Genomic DNA, 20,138 nt, shown 5'->3' with positions numbered 1-20,138 from the left:
AGAAATATTGAAGTGTGGGGTGGTGTCTGCCCACCAGAAATTTGTGTTAATCACTGTACACAGTCTATAATACCATTGTGCATCATTTACATCATGTAAACTTCATGGAGGAGGTCAAACATACATTATATGAGGAGAGAAAAAGCAAGGGAATGGTGGTCAGCAAGAGGTCGGAGTAAATGTAAATAAATAAATACTGGGTTTTGGGTCATGATTATGTAACGAGGTTTGGCTGGGGACAACTCATAAAATAAATATTATATGTTCCATGCCACCCTTCTCCCTCCCTTCCCCACTCTTCATACTCACAGTTCATCTATCTGGCTTCCCAAGTTTTGGAAATATGAACCTAAGAATGAAAAATAAGACATAATTTTTTCCCTCTCTGCCATTCAAATACATCTCCTGATTCTTGCCGATGAAGTTCATAATTCTAGGCCTGGAAAAAAGACCGGCTTTGCTTATTCGCGTTCCTCCTGATTATTCAAATGCTTAATCTTTAGTTTTTTTTATTTGTTTATAAGTTTTTTTATTTATTAATATTTTATTTGTTCATAATATTTCTGCTCATTCGTAGTTGTTTTTTCCTCTCTGCTATTCTACATCTATCTCTGAAACATCAATCAGAAGGAAACGCCATTAGCAGTTTATGATCCATGCCAAAATAAATCTGCATGTGCTCTCGGAGAATGCGCAGAGTGCCAGGCGTGAGCGTTATATAGGAAGCGGTCGTCACGCCTTTTTGATAAAATCTTGGAAGCCTAGCATACATTCCCCTTCCCTCAGTCTCGTATACTTGTTGATTTGTTTCAGAGGCGGCGGAGTACTCGGAAGTCAAAATCTATTGTAGTAAAAGGAAAGAATGCATGCCAAAGTGGCAGCTTCTGCATTATGTTTTTCATTTTGGTTACATGCAACAGTACAGGTGTATTCATTTGAAATATCTCAAATTACTGTAAAAATAAGTCAGGTAATATACATTTTAACCAATTTACTGGGGTACAAAAATCTACTGTGCTGAGCTGAATATGGATAAAAAGGTTCAATCTGAACACCACACTAGCTTTTTTTTTTGCTTTTTTTTTGTTTTTTTGGATACAAGATCGAGGCTCGTGAAAGAGATAACATTAATCACAAAAAAAAACGGACACATAAAACATATAATATGGGGAGTGGGAGACAAGATGGGGAGAGAGAGGGAAGCACACAAGTACAACAGTAGAGAACAGGGACATCGGGAGATCTGTGGGAGGGGGAGGGCTTTGGGGGAGGAGGCATGGGAAGGGGGATGTGGGGGTGGGAGAGGTATAAAACACATGGACACTGCTAGGACTTCCAGGAAAGAAGTCGGTATTTCAAAAAGGTGGATTTTCAAAAATGTGAATTAACGGGGGTAGAAAAGATCAAGGTTTTGGATGGGGGAAGATATGAGATGGTGGTGAACAGCTGTTTTAAAGACCTGGAGGGAGGAGTGGGATTGAAGAGAGTGAGGGAGTTTGTTGCAGATAACTTTGCCAAAGATAACAGCTGTATTGAAGGCCTGCCATGAATTAAGTTGCATAGGATACCACTGAGGATTTGGAATTTGAAGGTTGCTTATTTACCTCGTTTACTTCGACCATTTTTAAGCTTCATCTCTTCTGATAATAGCTTTTCAAACAAAATTCTTCAAGCAGCTTTGCCCAGTTTTGCACAATCATAATGGAGGATAGCATATCGGGTCACAATTACCTCCATTTCCTGGCAAGATAACTTGGAGATAGTGCACTCACCTTTGAGCTGCCTAGGCTTGATTTCTACCCAACAATAAATTGCCAAACTGATGCTTCGCAACATTCATCAGACGGGATGTAAATCTGGAGTTCTGTCTGCCAGAATTTGCTGATGCACTTTAAATATCCATTAAAGTGTCTTTCACAAGAGTAGACCATGACATGGTGACACCCTGACCAATTTACAGCCCAAATGAGCCACAAGTCCCATGCTGGCTGCCTTCCGGTGGTGGCAGCCGAGGCCTTCTTCGTGCTTCAAATGACCTGAAACCTTGCAGGACGCTGTATTCTATCTTGTAGGTCTGTTCCGTTGTTGTCTATCAATATACTTTGTACACATACCTGTACGTCTATACACATACCTGAACAAACTCCCACTGTTATGTCCTCCATTAGTCATTCGGTGCTTATACCTGTTATCCCTTTGTGAAGGAAATGGCATTCAATCATTTAGCTTCTCCTTGAATACACATACGTAGATAAGTGTAATTGACATGACTCATCATACAGTAATTGGAAATAATTGATTTTATAAACTAAAAGTTGATCAGAGTATGTTTATAATACCAAAAATAAAAATGATAACAGTGATTTACAGATTGCCATTCACACTGAGATGTGTAAAGGTGCTTTGCAGGAAAATATTAAGTGAAAAGGGGAACAAGATAAAGAAAAGAAAATATAACATGAAGAATAAAAGAGATAAGCAAATTGATATGAAACAAATTAGAGCAGTTCGAGATGAGATGTTATGATTACAGAATTATTGAGTTATGATTACTCAATTACAGAATGAGATGCGGATGACATTTGGACCGTTAGCCCTTTGCCACAGCAATCTTTGATACGTTTCTTTTTTTCCTCTGATGAAGGGTCAAAGTTTAAAACACCTGATGCAGCTCATTTCCCACAATGGTAGACATAATCTGATAAAGTTGAGTTTATAACATCCATTGTTTATCTTGTCCATCAATGCTGGCGACACTCACTTTCAAAGAGACGAGCATTCCGTTGTAATTTGTAAACAATTGCGTCAAGGTGAATTATGTATGTTTTGGTGGTATTGCCTCTGCATCAATGTTTGCAATTGTATAATTCTGACTGCCTTTCACATGATAAATAATGGTGACTTCTGAAATAATTGTATTGGTGATGACTTGCTATGTAATGCATGATTAACATCATTTTTACCTTTGTGTGTACCAGAAAAGTTCAATCATTACAACAACCTCCTCAACCATGCACCCCAAAAAAATACTCATAAGCACTCTGTGACTGGACCCGCTGGGCCTCCTGGGCCTCCAGGCTCTGCAGGACGTCCAGGGGTCCCTGGGAGACGGGGTGCACCTGGGTTTCCTGGATCATCAGGGCTAATGGGAGCAATGGGACCAAAAGGTATGGGATTATTTTATACACATTACATTTCAATATCCTGCTTTGAATCCTATTTAATTCACCTTTTGTTCCATACTAATTGTTTTTTATTTCTGATTATGGTACCAAGTTATCAGTGCCTAGTTTTCAGCACCTATATCGCACACCTGCTCCATTGCTTGTTGGTGGTGCTGCTTTCTAGGCTACATTTAGTGCTCCTCCATCGGCTCATCTCTGGGGTGATGGCTTGCCGGTGATTTTATTCATAATTCATCAACCAGGAAACACACTTCGGTATAATCTGTCGAAAATTTATCCATATCAGATACAGCTCTGAAATTATGTGTGATTGGTTAATTTGGTTAGGTTTCAGTTGCTTTACTAATAACTATAAAAATTACTAGTTTAATGCGTTAACACTTGAAGATATCAATCAATAATTGTTATTCTCATTATCTTGTTAGGTTACTTTGTGTTTCTTGTAGTCCAGCCCTGGATATTGAATGCTATTTTCTTCTCATAACTTTTCAGGCACTTTCGGAAAGAAAGGTGAGAAGGGAGAACAAGGACCATCCTCACAAGGATGGAGTGGACCACCAGGCCCGCCTGGTGAGTATGTTTTCCCATGAGTGATGTCAATGGAACCATAATAACCACTATTGCTCAAATAAACATTAAATGGAATATCCACTTCAACCAATGCAGGTTTTTCAATTTAGTGCTCATTTTCAAAATCAAATATTGAGAAGAGGAACAGGTTGAGATGGTTTGGTCATGTGTCGAGGAAGGATTAAAGTAACTGCTTGAGAAGAATGATGGAAATGAATGTAGAGGGAAGTGGAGGACGGGGAACACCGAGAAAGACTTGGATGAAGATGGTGGAAGAAGAAATGCGGGCAAGGGGGTTAACATGGGGAGATGCAGAAAATAGGGCAAAATGGAGAAGATTGTCATGGGGACTGCAAGGCTAACCCCCGCTCTAGCAGGGAAAATGGCCTTAAAATGCCTGTTGTTTGTTGTTTCAAAATCAAGCCTCCACTTTCCATTCACTGCAGGGATCCCAGGAAAATCGAACACTGGAAGTACAGGGCGGCCAGGTCACATGGGTCCCAGAGGATCACCGGGGTTACAGGGATCCCCTGGAAAACGGGGCCCGCCTGGGCAACGGGGCTACTGTGATTCATCACAATGCAATACGATCTACACAGGTATGTACTTTGTCAACAGAACACTAAGAATGTACTTCACGTGGCATCAGTTTTTGTATCTCCAAGTAGAAAGCTTTCATTTTCATTGCCTCCTTTTTTGGAGTGTCTGTGTATATTGTGCACGAACAAAGTTGTTAAAGTTTGATTGAGGGCAGGCTGTGTTGGAGGGTTATGATAAAAACATTAAGTTATTACAATGAACAAAATCATTGGAGGGGGGGTTAAAAACAAAGGAAAGCTTATGATAGAGTGTAGAAGGAAAGGAGCTAGGGACACAATATCAGTCGAGAAAACCCAAGGGAAGGAACATGTATGGGCCCAAATTCCACCATTTTTTGTATGTAATAAATATATGGCTTTTTACAGTAGAAACGATGCTTTCTTTTCCACAAATCCAGGAGCCACCCTCTTTTTTTTTTCTTATGAACCCCTTTATCTTTTCTCCCTTGTTTTATTTCCTATCTTTTTACCCCATTTGTAGAATTAATCATTAATTGGTCACATCAGGGTTTGCACTTCATCTGCTGTTAGAAATCCTTTGTGGAGTTTGTATGAGGTGAGAGTCAAAAAGTGTTTCCTTCAAGCACAAAGTAATGATCCTACACTACTGAAACTCATTACAATTGTATTCGTTTTCTATGTAGTTTATATCCATAATCACATTTTAACAGCAGTGGTGAGTTTCCTGACGCCACTGGAATAGAAGTCATTTTTGGCTCTGAAAGCTTTTGAAAATGAGAACCGCACCCTGTAGAGCGCACACCATCACCAGTATGAACAGTGCACGTTTTGGATCCCACTGATAGGCCGGATCCAGATTGGAACCTGAATAAAAATCTAATCGGCTTGTTCTTGTCAACTAACCAACTCATCCATCTTGTTTCGTCCGAATCTGTCCACAACCTTTTGAGATAGCATGCTATATATCGTTTTTGGCCCCATCTATCAATGGTGAAGAATCACTTAAAATTTTAAATTTCTCATGTCCAGATCAGGATATTCACCAAAATCGAACCAATTCTTCCTTGTCACACACCCAACGTGTCAACCAAGTTTCGTCTGAATCCGTCCACAACCTTTTGAGATATCATGTTGACAGACAAGCAGACAGACAAACAGACAGGGGTGAAAACATAACCTCCACCCGCCTTTGGTGGTGGGAGTAATAAAAGCTATGTTTGTCTCTCCCTCATCGTGCAGACCGTGTGTACTGCAGTGTTATTAAAACTTGTAATGTCAAACTTCCGTTACATTATTTTTCCTTTAATATTGTCGTGCGACTCCGGTTAACACCAGAGACCGCGGATAGGCCTAAACGGTTTTATTGGAGGCGACGACCAAACACGGATTCGGCTATAAAACGCTGGAGGAAGAAGGAAAATGGAAGGCTGCGGCAAAAAGCGTGTACCCGTGGAAGGCGAACGAACTCAAACGGCAAACAAGATTTTAAAAGAATGGAAAATAATACAAGGGTTTATTGAAATAAGAATCGGGACAGAGAAACGCGACGATAATGAAATAATGTAACTAAATTGGGATCCCACACACCGGACTCAGAAACGAACAAAGGAGGATGAATTACGAAAAGAATTGTCTCGTCGTGGTGTGTAAAATGGTGCGTGCGGCCTTATCTGTCCCTCGTCTTGTCTTGTCCGCCGTCCAACACGGCTCCATTCAGCCCCGATGCACCCACAAGGTCCCTCGCTCCAGCACCACAGCACCGAGCACCACTCCAAGCACAAGCACCGCTCCAAACACCATGAGGTCCCACAGCAGGAAAAGCACCGCGCGTCCAACGCAGGCTAGCGGGTCCAAGCGAGGTCTGTCTTCACACACGATCGGCCTGCCCCGTCCCAGTCAGCTCTCCCGAAGCAAACGTGCAAGAAGCAAGCGAACTCCACTCGGGCTATGACTCAACTCAACTCGGGCTGCGCAAGACGAAGCGCCGGATGTCCAAAAGGGCTAGCTGCGCAAACAAGAGCACGAACCGCAAGACTGCAAGAGATGCCAGAGCACGACCCGCAAGACTGCAAGAGAGACAAATGGCGTTGGGCGCTCCCTTAAATAACCTTCCCGCGGTGGTGACGTCAGCCCTGGCGCGCCACCCAATCAGTGCCCTCCACCGACTCGTTGGCTGGAGGTTCACGCCTACCGCGCCACCCCAACACTCGTTCCCTGTTCCGTGGTCATAACGCGTGGCACTCGATGTGGTTAGGCCTGTCAGAGGTGTAATTGGCGGCGGCCATCATCGGCGGTGCCATGGCCTGGTTTCCTTGCCTGTTCGTCTTTCACAGTCATGTCAGGGAAGGGAGTTATTTAGTGTTGCAATAAAGATCCTACCTAAGTGTCTACAGGTGTGCATTGCCATAAGGGACAAAGGTTTGGCTACCCGGTGTGGACACACAGGGGCGCTACTCTTTAATCCCTACGCTAGTTATCACTCGAACATCCTGGTATGCTCACAGGTATACTCTTAACCGACAAAACGCCTACACATGAAACTTATTACAGGTCAGATTCCTATTACCGTGACAGACGAAGCACGTTACCTACACAGATCTATCTGGCTCTACAAATTGCTACCCCACCGACATAACAATATTTAATATGGACTTTAATTTTTGCTTCTGTAAACTTTGCATTGTAGCAGATGACCAAAGTCATTCAAGAAACTTTCTTGTTGACATTCTTGGATTTCATGCCCACGCTTGTGTAATTGTTTTGCCAAGAGAAAGGCCTCTCGTGCAATATACAGTCATGTGAAAAAGTAAGTACACCCCATGTAAAGTTTTGACTTTTTCAACATATTTCAACATACAGCTATTTGATCTTCATTTCAGCAATATTGATAGATAAAGGTGATATAATATAACAAATATCATCAAACATTTACATTTTGTAGTCCATTGTATAATTTAAATAAACATAAATGCAAATTTTGCATGTGGAAAAAGTAAGTACACCCCGACATTTATCACTACTTCAAATACCTAAAATTAGAATCAGGTGCACCAGCCCAGGTGCACATGATTAGAATATCGTTAGAGAGGATCTTGGAGGAACCTGTCTTATTTAAACCTCAGACATTTAGATTGGTTTGCTCTTTGTTGTTGAAGTGTGCGGCGTCACCATGCCGAGATCAAAAGAGCTCTATGAGGCCTTCAGAAAGAAGGTTATAGATGCCTACGAGTCTGGGAAGGGATTTAAAAAGATCTCCAAACAATTTGAAATCAATCATTCGACTGTTCGGAAGATCATCTACAAGTGGAGAAGATTCCAAACAACTGCCAATTTGTTCAGGCCAGGCCGCCCCAGCAAGTTCAGCCCGAGAGCAGACCGCAAGATGCTAAAAGAAGTCTCTAAGAACCCCAGAATGTCATCACGGGACGTACAGGTAGCTCTTACCACTGTTGATGTCAAAGTGCACGAGTCTACCATGAGAAAGAGGCTGCACAAATTTGATCTACATGGGAGGTGTGCCAGGAGGAAACCTTTGCTGTCCAGGAAGAACATCAGGGTAAGACTAAAGTTTGCCATTGAACACCTAGGCAAAGACCAGCACTTCTGAAACAATGTGCTCTGGACAGATGAGTCAAAGGTAAAGCCATTTGGCCACAGAACCAGAAGAAATGTTTGGCGAAAACCAAAGACAGCATTTGACCACAAGAACCTGATACCAACTGTAAAGCATGGTGGTGGAAATATTATGGTTTGGGGCAGCTTTGCTGCATCAGGGCCTGGGCAGCACACCATCATAGAATCCACTATGAATTCTTCATTGTACCAAAGGGTGCTTGAGGATAATGTGAGGCCATCTGTCGGGAAGTTGAAGCTCAACCGAAGGTGGACCTTGCAGCATGACAATGACCCTAAACATTCCAGTAAATCCACCAAGGAATGGCTGAAAAGAAAGAAATGGAGGGGTCTGGAATGGCCAAGTCAAAGCCTGGATCTAAATCCCATTGAGATGTTGTGGGGGGATTTGAAACGAGCTGTGCATGCAAGAAACCCCTCAAACATCGCACACTTGAAAGATATCTGCATGGAGGAGTGGGCAAAAATTTCTCCCAGTCGATGTCAGAGATTGGTAGACAGTTATAAGAAACGCCTACTTGAGGTTGTTTCTGCCAAAGCGGGCAATACCACCTATTAGAGCCAAGGGTGTACTTACTTTTTCCACATGCGAAATTTGCATTTATGTTTATTTAAATTATTCAATAGACTACAAAATATAAATGTTTCATGATATTTGTTATATTATATCACCTTTATCTTTCAATATTGTTGAAATGAAGATCAAATAGCTGTGTGTTGAAATATGTTGTAAAAGTCAAAACTTTACATGGGGTGTACTTACTTTTTCACATGACTGTAGAGATGGGCGATACCCCTGGTGTTTTGTGCAGCACTGGCTTGTTGCGGTGCAGGAATTATTGGTGCTTTAGTTCTTTTTTCTTTAAAATTTTCATTTTTTTGAATGTGCTGAGGCATTCTGGCTTTCTTTGCCACTGTGTGGATGTGTGTCCAATGTTTTGTTTGTTGCAGCTGAAGACATCAACTTCCGGAAATGAAGGAAGGCGATGTTGCTGTTCCTTATCTCGCCTCCTAAATCCAAGATTCTACCAAATACACAAATTCAATCCAATCACCCAACTTTTATATTCAATCTAAACTTTTATTCCAACCAAATCTACACCCTGTCCCTTACAAAACCCTTATTATTTTATCATCTTTCCTCTGTCTATACATATTTAGTCTTTTTATACGATAGTGCAAACCTAAGCCCTTAATATTACTCCCTGTTAGGTTTGTCTCAATGACTCTCAGCCTCTCGTGCAAAGACATGGCTCACACTAGCACCATGTAAATAAATACAGAACAGTGCATGAAGGTCAACGGCATAAAAAGCAGGACAATTTAGGAGAGCTGGTGCAATGATGGAAGGAAATGTAAAATAGAGTAATTCGCAAAGAAAACCATGGAAAATGAACCTCATCTGCATCATACTATATTCAATAATTTCGTGTAAAATGCTTAAACCATCAGTCATTTAGAAGGTACCCACTGCAGATATTGTTTGCTTTTTTTAAAGGTTTTATTATTTATTTTCATCTTTTTGTGCAGAGCAGTGTCGTTTATCAGGAAAGCACAACATTTTTTGACGATGCATAACAAACAATCAAATCAAACATGTGATGCAAGCTGTGCAAAGAGTCAAAAGCAACTTTTAACCCTTGAAAAAATATATATATATATTTCACTTATTAGCTAGTAATTACTAATTATCACAATTTTCACGAGTAGCAACCAAAATTTATTATCATTAAAGCAAAAGTGTTTGGTTTCATGAAACCTTTAAAATTACCTTCGCGAAGTAACAAAATTGCCAATAAATCTCCTTCTCACCCACACCCATCCACATCGATTCCAAAAACAACTTTTAATGAAAACATCAAGAGAGACGGCAAGCGTTATTGTGAGTCAGATTTCCTGATTCAGATGGTCTCATCATCAAACACCTGCTTTTATGTTGCTCTCCATAACTACTTGGAATTATGTTGAATTTCCGAGACCCAGCTTCTGCTGACTGCTCGGATCGCAGTCAAGCAGGGCCTCTAAAACTGGTTACTACTTCCATTCATGGAGTGGGATTATCTTTGCCTGTCTTCATGTCCCCGCTTCTCTTGCAATACTTTCTCACTCACATAAAAGGCACAGAATCAAACATTCAGCTCACACTTGTGATATCTGACAGACTTCATACTTCATTAACGTTAGATGTATCACTTTTTTTTTCTTTTTTTATAATATCAAGCATCTCTTCTGCACTTTGTATAAACCTTGATGAAGGTTCACAACTGGATTCCATCACCCCTTCCCAATTCCTTTATATATCTAAAATTTGAACATTCTTTGAGCCAATAATAAGGGAGGAGTCAAACTATTTTGACCTTTATATAGCTGGAGGGTGTCACTTTTAACTTTTGCGTGTGTTTAAAACACGAGCGATTGGAATATGCATTGGTATGTCGTGCTTAGACCAGGCAGAAAACGAGGTTATCTTTATGCCTCCGCCCCCGAAGGTGGCCGGAGGCATTATGTTTTCGGGTTGTCCGTCCGTCCGTCCTTATGGGCTAAACCTCGTTTTTCTCAGCAACCACATGGCTGATTGAGACGAAACTTTCAGGGTAGGAGTGAAACCTATGCATATGATAATTGTTTTTATGTTTTCATGATAATTGTGATGTCATAGGTCACATGCTTTGGCAGCCATATTGGATTTAACCTAGAACCTAAAATAAAAAACCCCTTCTCCCAAACCACCAAATTGATTGACTCGAGACTTTACATGTGTCATTGACTAGGCATGGCGATTAAAAGTTGATCACAAAAATATCATTAGTCACATGGTCTAGCAGCCATATTGGATTGAAGGAAAATATTAAATAATTATATCACTTAAACTGCTTACCCTATCAATGCAAAATTTTACAAATATCATCTAACACCACTGCTGCATATAGTATGAAAATGATTATGTCGTAGGTCACGTGGTTTCGCAGCCATCTTGAATAGAAAAACGAACATTATCCGATCAACATGAAACTTCACAAGTGTGATCCCCGACACATACATATGCAGAGTGTACATTTTTTAAGGTTATATGTCACGTTGTGTGGCAGCCATATTAGCTTTAAAGCCAATATTTCAAAAAGTCCCTTCTCTGAAACCGCTTCACCGATCAATGTGAAACCTGTCATGGCTAGTGAAAATGTGATAATTGAAAATAGCTGAAGTGATTTAAATCAAACTTGTTTATTTTTAGGTCAGTGAACGAGGGCATCTACCCATTGTGGGACTACGCGGGAGCATATTGGCAACACAGTCACATTGCTCTGGTTTAAATTTATTTTATGTTTTTTCCATAACTTCGCCATTTTCAAAGTACTTATTGATATATAATTCCTGCAATGCAAAATCCTTGTCCAATTTATTTATCAATCCAAATCCATCTTTATTCTTGGGATCGGGACACATTGAGACTTTAAAAGCAGTAACAACCTGACTTAAGGTTCATGCCTTGTTAAGTCAGGCAGGATACATTTGGATTTGGAAAGAAAAAAAACATTTCCGCTGAAAATGTGTGTGTCTCGATTCGAAAGGAGCGTGCCATCCATCGTAGCAGACACATGTTTTAAAAAGTTTAAATTCTTACCTTGGCATTATAAAGATTAACGAGGTTATAATAGCATGATTGTCTGTATTTTATCACAAATTCTAACTGTATACACTGCCTATACAAGTGTCACTGGTTAAGTATTAATATTCATAATGTGCAAAATTCATTTATTTGTTTCAACTTCTTGCTCTTCCTTCCATCCTGACCTTTTTGCTGTGACACCATCTTTCTGTTACATTCCTGCTGGATGCTCACCTTCATGAAGCTAATTCGGGCAACCGAATTGCAGCAGGCAATGTGCCTTATGCGTAACCTGGCCAGCATGGACAGGCCTCAAGTTCAAATCCTACCCAACGGCATGCCCGGTATGACACAACAGCCACATCAGTGAGCAGGCACTGAAGGACAAAGTTGGTGAGAGCAAATATCCTTCAGCTACGATTTGTGGCTTGGGCCATTTGTTGATTCTGAACCCCAGGTGGGCATCTATTATAACATCTAATAAACTAGACCTTGTAGCCCACCTGGATGGAAATGGTGGAGTGGGAGGAGGTCCTTCATTTTGGAGATATATTGATCATCCTGCTCAATGCGTGTTAAGAAACACGAGTTGTTTATCTTAACCAACAATTTGTTGTTATTTTTTATTTGTTTTCCTGTTTAATTCCAATTTATATATTTGTCTTTATATATGTTGATGATGTGTTTGAATGAACTCACAAAGCAGGTAATTTTAAACATTTTATTAGTTTATAATTGATGTAATATAAATGATAGAGCCATTCCCCCTCCCCTCCATCCCCCAAATACAGGAGTTTTAATGTTTATTCATTGTGAGATATGCTATTAAAGGTCATCAACAACTTTTTTCACAAATATGCATTTAAAATGCATTAATACACAGGAAAACAATATCCTCTATAACTGTAGGGCAACACTACATTGGAAAAATATCAGCATAATATCCCAGAATGAACATAACGTCCAAAGGCCGAAGGCTGTGACGTGTTGAAAGTTAAACAAGGATAAGAGATCCTGTGGGTTATAATTTCCGTCACTCAATATCTGTTCAGCACAAAGTCCATGATGTCATCATCGGAAGAGAAATATAACATTTTCAGCATTTCACAGATTATCATCTTTTGATACATTGTTCTTTCAATTTTCTTGGAAATAAATAAAACTGTTTATGACCTTTAATGACTACAATGTGGTTACTTGGGTAGTGGTATGAATGAACACGTTTTATAAAACAATTTACTTAGCACTTACATGGCATAATGTTTGTGATATATATACTGTATGTGTATATATATATATATATATAGACACACACATCTTCAAAGTGATTTTTTTTAAGCATGTCTGCTTGTGATGTTTTGATTATTTTTAAGCAATAGGATTTGGCTATTCGACCCTGATATGTCTATTTATATAGATGCCTGTGCTTTGGCCTTATACCAGTGCAAGGAAACCATGCTAATGATGCTGCTGTTTACCCTGTCCAACCACAATATTGGTATTATCCTTTTGGGAGCCACCATTTGCATTGTATTTGCTTTGGTTCCCATTTTTCCTTTAGTCATCTGTGACTTATTTTCCACCACATTTGTTAACCTTCTACCTACCTTTAAATCACTCCAATGTGACTTTTGTGCTGCTGCAACATGCACACAACGCCTCCCAAGAAAGGCAGTTTTGCATTGTGCTACTTCATCCCACTCTAACTTCTTCGGTACTACATCAGGCTTTGACTTTGGCCCACCGTTGAGAGCCTCAAAATAATGGATGCTGGTAACTGAGAAAAAAAACCTGCAAACATGTTTTTTCGGGACGCAGAGACAAAAAGAGACAGCACACCCAATAAAAAAGAGATCAGATTTATTGAATCGAGAGCAAATTCTTTCCCTGATGTATGAAAAACATAATGTCAAATTTCATCTCACCGTTGTGTTAGATTAGCAACACCAGCATTTCATGATGGTCCTCTCATCGTCCAGTGGCCGTTGTTTAGTTTGAGCTGATTTTCAATATTTTTTTAATTATTATTCACTCGTTTCTCAACCGACACCTGTCAAAGCATTTCTACCTCTTTGCCTCCTGATTGAATCCTGACAACCTTTTTATTCTATGCATCATCAAAGTGTTGGCACTGCTTTCTCAAAATAAAACGCATGTATTTTTGCGCCGCAAAGTAAATGCATTGTATGATAATGTTTTATGAAAGCTTAACTTATCAAATGAAATGGGGAAAAAAAAAGTTCTTGGTAGGGTCGACTTAAGATAAGCTGGAAGAGTATATAACTATATGCCTAACTATGTTGACTGTAACTATAACTCGTTAACACTGCTGCTTCCACTATGCAAATGACAGAATGCTTGCAAGAAGTTGAGAGTGCATTTGGGTCATTGGTGTAGCACTTAATTTTCTTACCACCTCCTCATGTTGGTACAAAGGCAGTGTGTATGAGGAGGTTTTATTATTATTATGGATTTTTTTTTTTCGGTGTGTATTTTTATGATGATTTGAAGTTGTTTTGTTTTCATTTTTCAATAAAAAGAAACAACCTATCTGTATGGCTTCACTTCAACCGCAGGTATTAAATATGAGTTTTGAAAAAAAAGAAGTAATTTTCCGCTTTGGAATGAATTTTCGAGCATGGGCCAATCATTTGGAAGCAGGTCCGATAGGACAGTACTTTGTTTCACAAGGGACTCCTTGTTCATTTCCGTGGAAGGAAAATTGCCATGCATTTAAGCTGTCAACTTATGAGAAGCCAATTTCAACAAAGTGGACAGAAAGCAAACGTTTTTCTAAGCTTTCCATTTTGAGACAGCCAGACACAGGAGAGAGAGAAAAAGGTTCATACTGTTTTGTTTTGATGAAGTATTTGGGTGATGACACAGGTGATGGTGTTGCCTGTAAAGGTTATATCCTTGTCATGTCACACACCTCCACCTGGCAGGTAGCGTAAATCTTTGCAAAGCAGGAGGAAGTCAATGAAGACTGTTGCAGATGGAACTTCACAAAATGTTTTACCGTTTTGCTGTAGTGAATATCAAAAAACCATTTTGTGTTGCAGTCCACGTGGAAGTGCCACCTTGCAGCATGGCTGGAAACATGTTCACGGCCAGGTTGGCTCGGTGAAGCGAGAAAAACACTGATTTTGAACTTCCCCTGTCGCACATTATCAGAATACATTTCGTTACGACTTGCCATTGATAACCACCTTGTTGTTAGACCATGATGTTAGACAACCTTGTTACCAATATCACTCCATTTGCAGAAAGGTAAGATGTGAAGGACTTTGATCGTTGGATTAAATCTTTCTTTTTCATTGATCAAAATTTGTCTCAAAGACTATTCTTGTAATACAAGGAATTTGGACAAGGAGGACGCCATTTAGAAAATCATGCTGGCACTTCAACCAGACCTGATCAATTCTATACATCAGTCTGTTTGTCTACCTATGAAACTACCCCAACCTACCATTTATGCATTTTATTTGGGATTGGTTCAGTGAGTTAGGAGGACTGGGACAGGAACTGGAACATCACCAGGATATTTTTATTTTTTTGGGATGAACACTTGTTAGGTGAGGAATGAACAAACACCGACAGCATATTCACCTTTTAATGAGACCCTTTCATAGACATCAGAATCACTACAAAGATATACAATCAGCCATCCATACTTCAGCTATTTAACTGTATGAGGTACAGTACCTACAGTCACGTGAAAAAGTAAGTACACCCCATGTTATAGTTTTGACTTTTTCAACATATTTCAACATACAGCTATTTGATCTTCATTTCAACAATATTGAAAGATAACGGTGATATAATATAACAAATATCATGAAACATTTACATTTTGTAGTCCATTGTATAATTTAAACAAACATAAATGCAAATTTCGCATGTGGAAAAAGTAAGTACACCCCGACATTTATCACGACGTCAAATACCTAAAATTAGAATCAGGTGCACCAGCTCAGGTGCAAATGATTAGAACATCGTTAGAGAGGATCTTGGAGGAACCTGTCTTATTTAAACCTCAGACATTTAGTTTGGTTTGCTCTTTGTTGTTTGTTGAAGTGTGCAGCGTCACCATGCCGAGATCAAAAGAGCTCTCTGAGGCCTTCAAAAAGAAGGTTATAGATGCCTACGAGTCTGGGAAGGGATTTAAAAAGATCTCCAAACAATTTGAAATCAATCATTCGACTGTCCGGAAGATCATCGACAAGTGGAGAAGAATCCAAACAACTGCCAACTTGTTCAGGCCAGGCCGCCCCAGCAAGTTCAGCCCGAGAGCAGACCGCAAGATGCTGAAATAAGTCTCTAAGAACCCCAGAATGTCATCACGGGACCTACAGGTAGCTCATGCCATTGTTGATGTCAAAGTGCACAGTCTACCATTAGAAAGAGGCTGCACAAATTTGATCTACATGGGAGGTGTGCCAGGAGGAAACCTTTGCTGTCCAGAAAGAACATCAGGGCAAGACTAAATTTTGCCAATGAACACCTGGGCAAAGACCAGCACTTCTGGAGCAATGTGCTCTGGACAGATGAGTCAAAGGTAGAGCTATTTGGCCACACTACCAGAAGACATGTTTGGCGAAAACAAAGACAGCATTTGACCACAAGAACCTGATACCAACTGTAAAGCATGGTGGTGGAAATATTATGGTTTGGGGCAGCTTTGCTGCATCAGGGCCTGGGCAGCTCGCCATCATAGAATCCACTATGAATTCTTCATTGTACCAGAGGGTGCTTGAGGATAATGTGAGGCCATCTGTCGGAAAGTTGAAGCTCAACCGAAGGTGGACCTTGCAACATGACAATGACCCTAAACATACCAGTAAATCCACCAAGGAATGGCTGAAAAGAAAGAAATGGAGGGTTCTGGAATGGCCAAGTCAAAGCCGGGATCTAAATCCCATCAAGATGTTGTGGGGGGATTTGAAACGAGCTGTGCATTCAAGAAACCCCTCAAACATCGCACAGCTGAAAGAATTCTGCATGGAGGAGTGGGCAAAAATTTCTCCCAGTCGATGTCAGAGACTGGTAGACAGTTATAAGAAACACCTACTTGAGGTTGTTTCTGCCAAAGGGGGCAATACCACCTATCAGAGCCAAGGGTGTACTTACTTTTTCCACGTGCGAAATTTGCATTTGTTTATTTAAATTATACAATGGACTACAAAATGTAAATGTTTCATGATATTTGTGATATTATATCACCTTTATCTATCAATATTGTTGAAATGAAGATCAAATAGCTGTATGTTGAAATGTGTTGAAAAAGTCAAAACTTTACATGGGGTGTACTTACTTTTTCATGTGACTGTATATGAATCCAGTTTGAACCTATCCACTGTGTCTGCTGCCCCTGCTTTTTCAGGGAGACCATCCCATGCATTAAATACTCTAGTGAAAGACCCCTGCCATCCTAACCCTCCTCTTACGACCTACCACCTTACGATCATCATAATGTAAACTAGAACGGCACTTGGTAGAGCTCATACCTCTGCCAGGTTGAACAGTTTACGTTTTCTATCTCACAACATTTTGTCCAGAGCCTGGTGTTGGCTTAACGGTTAGGGTGCGGCTTGGGGTTCTCGGATCCTGGGTTTGAATCCCGCTCGATCACTGAATTAACGCCAGGGGGGTTGACTCAGCCTGTCATCCTTCCGAGGTCGGCAAATTGAGTACCAGTTCACTGGTAATTCCCTGTGTGTCGCAATAGGCGACTAACAGGGTTGGTCGGCAGGAAGGGTATCCGGCCATAAAACATTGCTTCAAAAAGGGGACCACGGTTCCCTAAAAAGGCCAATCCCCACTCTGCGGGGAAGAATGGCCTCTAAAGGTTGTTCATCTCACTGGTGAGCTGGGCCACTCGACCTTGTCACACGTCAAAACCAATTGAAATTGTTGTCACCTACCCAACTCATCCACCAAGCTTTGTCATAACTCATCCACAACTTTTTGAAACATCATGCTATTCATATTGTTTTGCTCTCATCTCTCAATGGTGAAGAATCACTTGAAAAATAAAAACATTCTCATATCTGGATCCAGATCTTCACCAAAATCGAAATATTTCGTCCTCGTCACACACCAACCTGTCCACAAAGTTTCGTCCGAATCCGTCAATAACCTTGTGAGATATCCTGCTCACAGAGAAACTGACAGGGATGAAAACACCACCTCCATCCCACTTTTATTGTGGAGGTAATGAGTTCAAGCAATAAAGTTGCGCAATCAGTCCAGGATAGGGATGTTTGGAGAAATCTGATCATGAATGTTACCCGAAATCACTCACGATTCGACGGAGCTAGATAACTATCACTCCTTTCGGATTGTGTTTTTGTACCTTTAAAGAACGAATCCCAGAGGCTAAATCCCCTGCCTTCCTTCCAACACATTTTTCTGCTCCTTACATAAATCTTTATGCAAAGTATCATTCATAAGACATACACAGAAGGTAGTGTGTGGGCATAAAAATGGACACTTTCATCAACTTTCAATTTTAAGTCGGTCATCATCCATCATTTTCAAGTGGGGAAGAGCAAATCAAAAAAGACCGAGAACTGCTTTGCAATACATATCCCCTACCGATGTGGTACTTTCTAATGCCAAAAAAGGGCATTCCTGAAAAATGTACGAAGCACCCTGAAACTGAAACTTCTTCTGTAACTTATACATAATAAAGCCATGTTTGACGATTCAGTTGAATATATTAAAAGGTATAGGGAAAAGTCTTAAAAACACAGGAGGGATGGACGGACAGACAGACGGAGAGCAAAAACCTAAAGTCCTCTCCGGTGAAACTGGTAGGGGTCTAAAAATGAATGAATGCATGATCGTTTTAAGGCCATTTTTCCCACTAGGGCGGGGGTTAGCCTTGCGGGCCCCATGACAATCATGGTTCCCTGTTTTGAGGCAATGTTTTTATGGCCAGATGCCCTTCCTAACGCCAACCCTTAGTCGCCTCTTACGATGTGCAGGGATACGGTGTACCTATTCTAAATCGGGGTACACACCGGGATCATTCATCCCAGCAAGCTGATACTCAATTTGCCGACCTCGGAAGGATGACAGGCTGAGTCAACCCCCCTGGTGTTAATTTAGCGATCGACCGGGATTCAAACTCAGGATCCTAGGATCCCAAGCCGGCACCCTAACCACTAAGCCAACACCAGGCTTTGGGTGGTGGGGCGGGGGGGGGGGGGTTTGGGGGGGTCCACAAAGGTGTATCACACTTTTTAAATGCTCGTTGCCATTATTTTTAAAAGGTCATCAAACATCTTGGGAAAGATCTTCTCATCCGGTTCGAGAAATCCGTTTGCTCTTACATGTGCAACCCGTTAAATATTTGGCTAGTATCTGTCAATTTGGCCAATCCAACTTTTTATTTCATTTGGATTATACTTTCTTAATCACGTTAAATATTTGGCTAGTATCTGTCAATTTGGCCAATCCAACTTTTTATTTCATTTGGATTATACTTTCTTAATCACGTTAAATATTTGGCTAGTATCTGTCAATTTGGCCAATCCAACTTTTTATTTCATTTGGATTATACTTTCTTAATCACGTTAAATATTTGGCTAGTATCTGTCAATTTGGCCAATCCAACTTTTTATTTCATTTGGATTATACTTTCTTAATCACGTTAAATATTTGGCTAGTATCTGTCAATTTGGCCAATCCAACTTTTTATTTCATTTGGATTATACTTTCTTAATCACGTTAAATATTTGGCTAGTATCTGTCAATTTGGCCAATCCAACTTTTTATTTCATTTGGATTATGCTTTCTTAATCACGTTAAATATTTGGCTAGTATCTGTCAATTTGGCCAATCCAACTTTTTATTTCATTTGGATTATACTTTCTTAATCACGTTAAATATTTGGCTAGTATCTGTCAATTTGGCCAATCCAACTTTTTATTTCATTTGGATTATACTTTCTTAATCACGTTAAATATTTGGCTAGTATCTGTCAATTTGGCCAATCCAACTTTTTATTTCATTTGGATTATACTTTCTTAATCACGTTAAATATTTGGCTAGTATCTGTCAATTTGGCCAATCCAACTTTTTATTTCATTTGGATTATATTCTTAATCACGTTAAATATTTGGCTAGTATCTGTCAATTTGGCCAATCCAACTTTTTATTTCATTTGGATTATACTTTCTTAATCACGTTAAATATTTGGCTAGTATCTGTCAATTTGGCCAATCCAACTTTTTATTTCATTTGGATTATACTTTCTTAATCACGTTATAATTTTGGTCAATAATAATGAACATTTTTCATTTAATTTTGAGCATGATGTGCCACCAAACAACAATCTGGCACAACACCTCGTGAAAAAATGAAGGAAATAACTGAAACAGTCTGGACACGTTGGAACGTAATTTATACCTGGCAGTTATAACTGACATTTTTAGTTTGTCAGTTTTACATCATTGACTGAATGAGGCCTAAAGAAGCCATTTGTCATCAAAATTATTAAGCGGAAAGAAAATAGAGCCTCCTTGGGATGCCCTATAAAAATTAACCCATTACATTTAAATTTACAACCTTATAAGT

General features: G+C 39.9%; 1 protein-coding gene across 2 annotated transcripts in view; it reads left to right on the top strand.

Annotated features, from left to right (window-relative positions):
* Positions 1 to 14,105, top strand: part of LOC137432912 (collagen alpha-1(XII) chain) — a 305,761-nt gene extending 291,656 nt beyond the window's left edge. Inside the window, exons 53-56 of one of the 2 annotated variants that reach the window (XM_078783725.1) lie at positions 2,979 to 3,167; positions 3,678 to 3,755; positions 4,202 to 4,354; positions 11,800 to 14,105. In XM_078783725.1, the coding sequence (XP_078639851.1) occupies positions 2,979 to 3,167; positions 3,678 to 3,755; positions 4,202 to 4,354; positions 11,800 to 11,846 (467 nt within the window). In that variant the 3' untranslated portion in view covers positions 11,847 to 14,105. Of the gene's footprint in view, positions 1 to 2,978; positions 3,168 to 3,677; positions 3,756 to 4,201; positions 4,355 to 8,899 lie in introns of both variants that reach the window. The other variant, XM_078783726.1, reaches the window with a different exon arrangement.
* The last annotated feature ends 6,033 nt before the right edge of the window (positions 14,106 to 20,138 follow it).

This window comes from Myxine glutinosa, chromosome 8 (assembly GCF_964187855.1).
Source record: "Myxine glutinosa chromosome 8, kmMyxGlut1.1, whole genome shotgun sequence".
Classification (NCBI taxonomy): domain Eukaryota; kingdom Metazoa; phylum Chordata; class Myxini; order Myxiniformes; family Myxinidae; genus Myxine; species Myxine glutinosa.
This window is presented reverse-complemented; position numbering and strand designations above follow the sequence as displayed.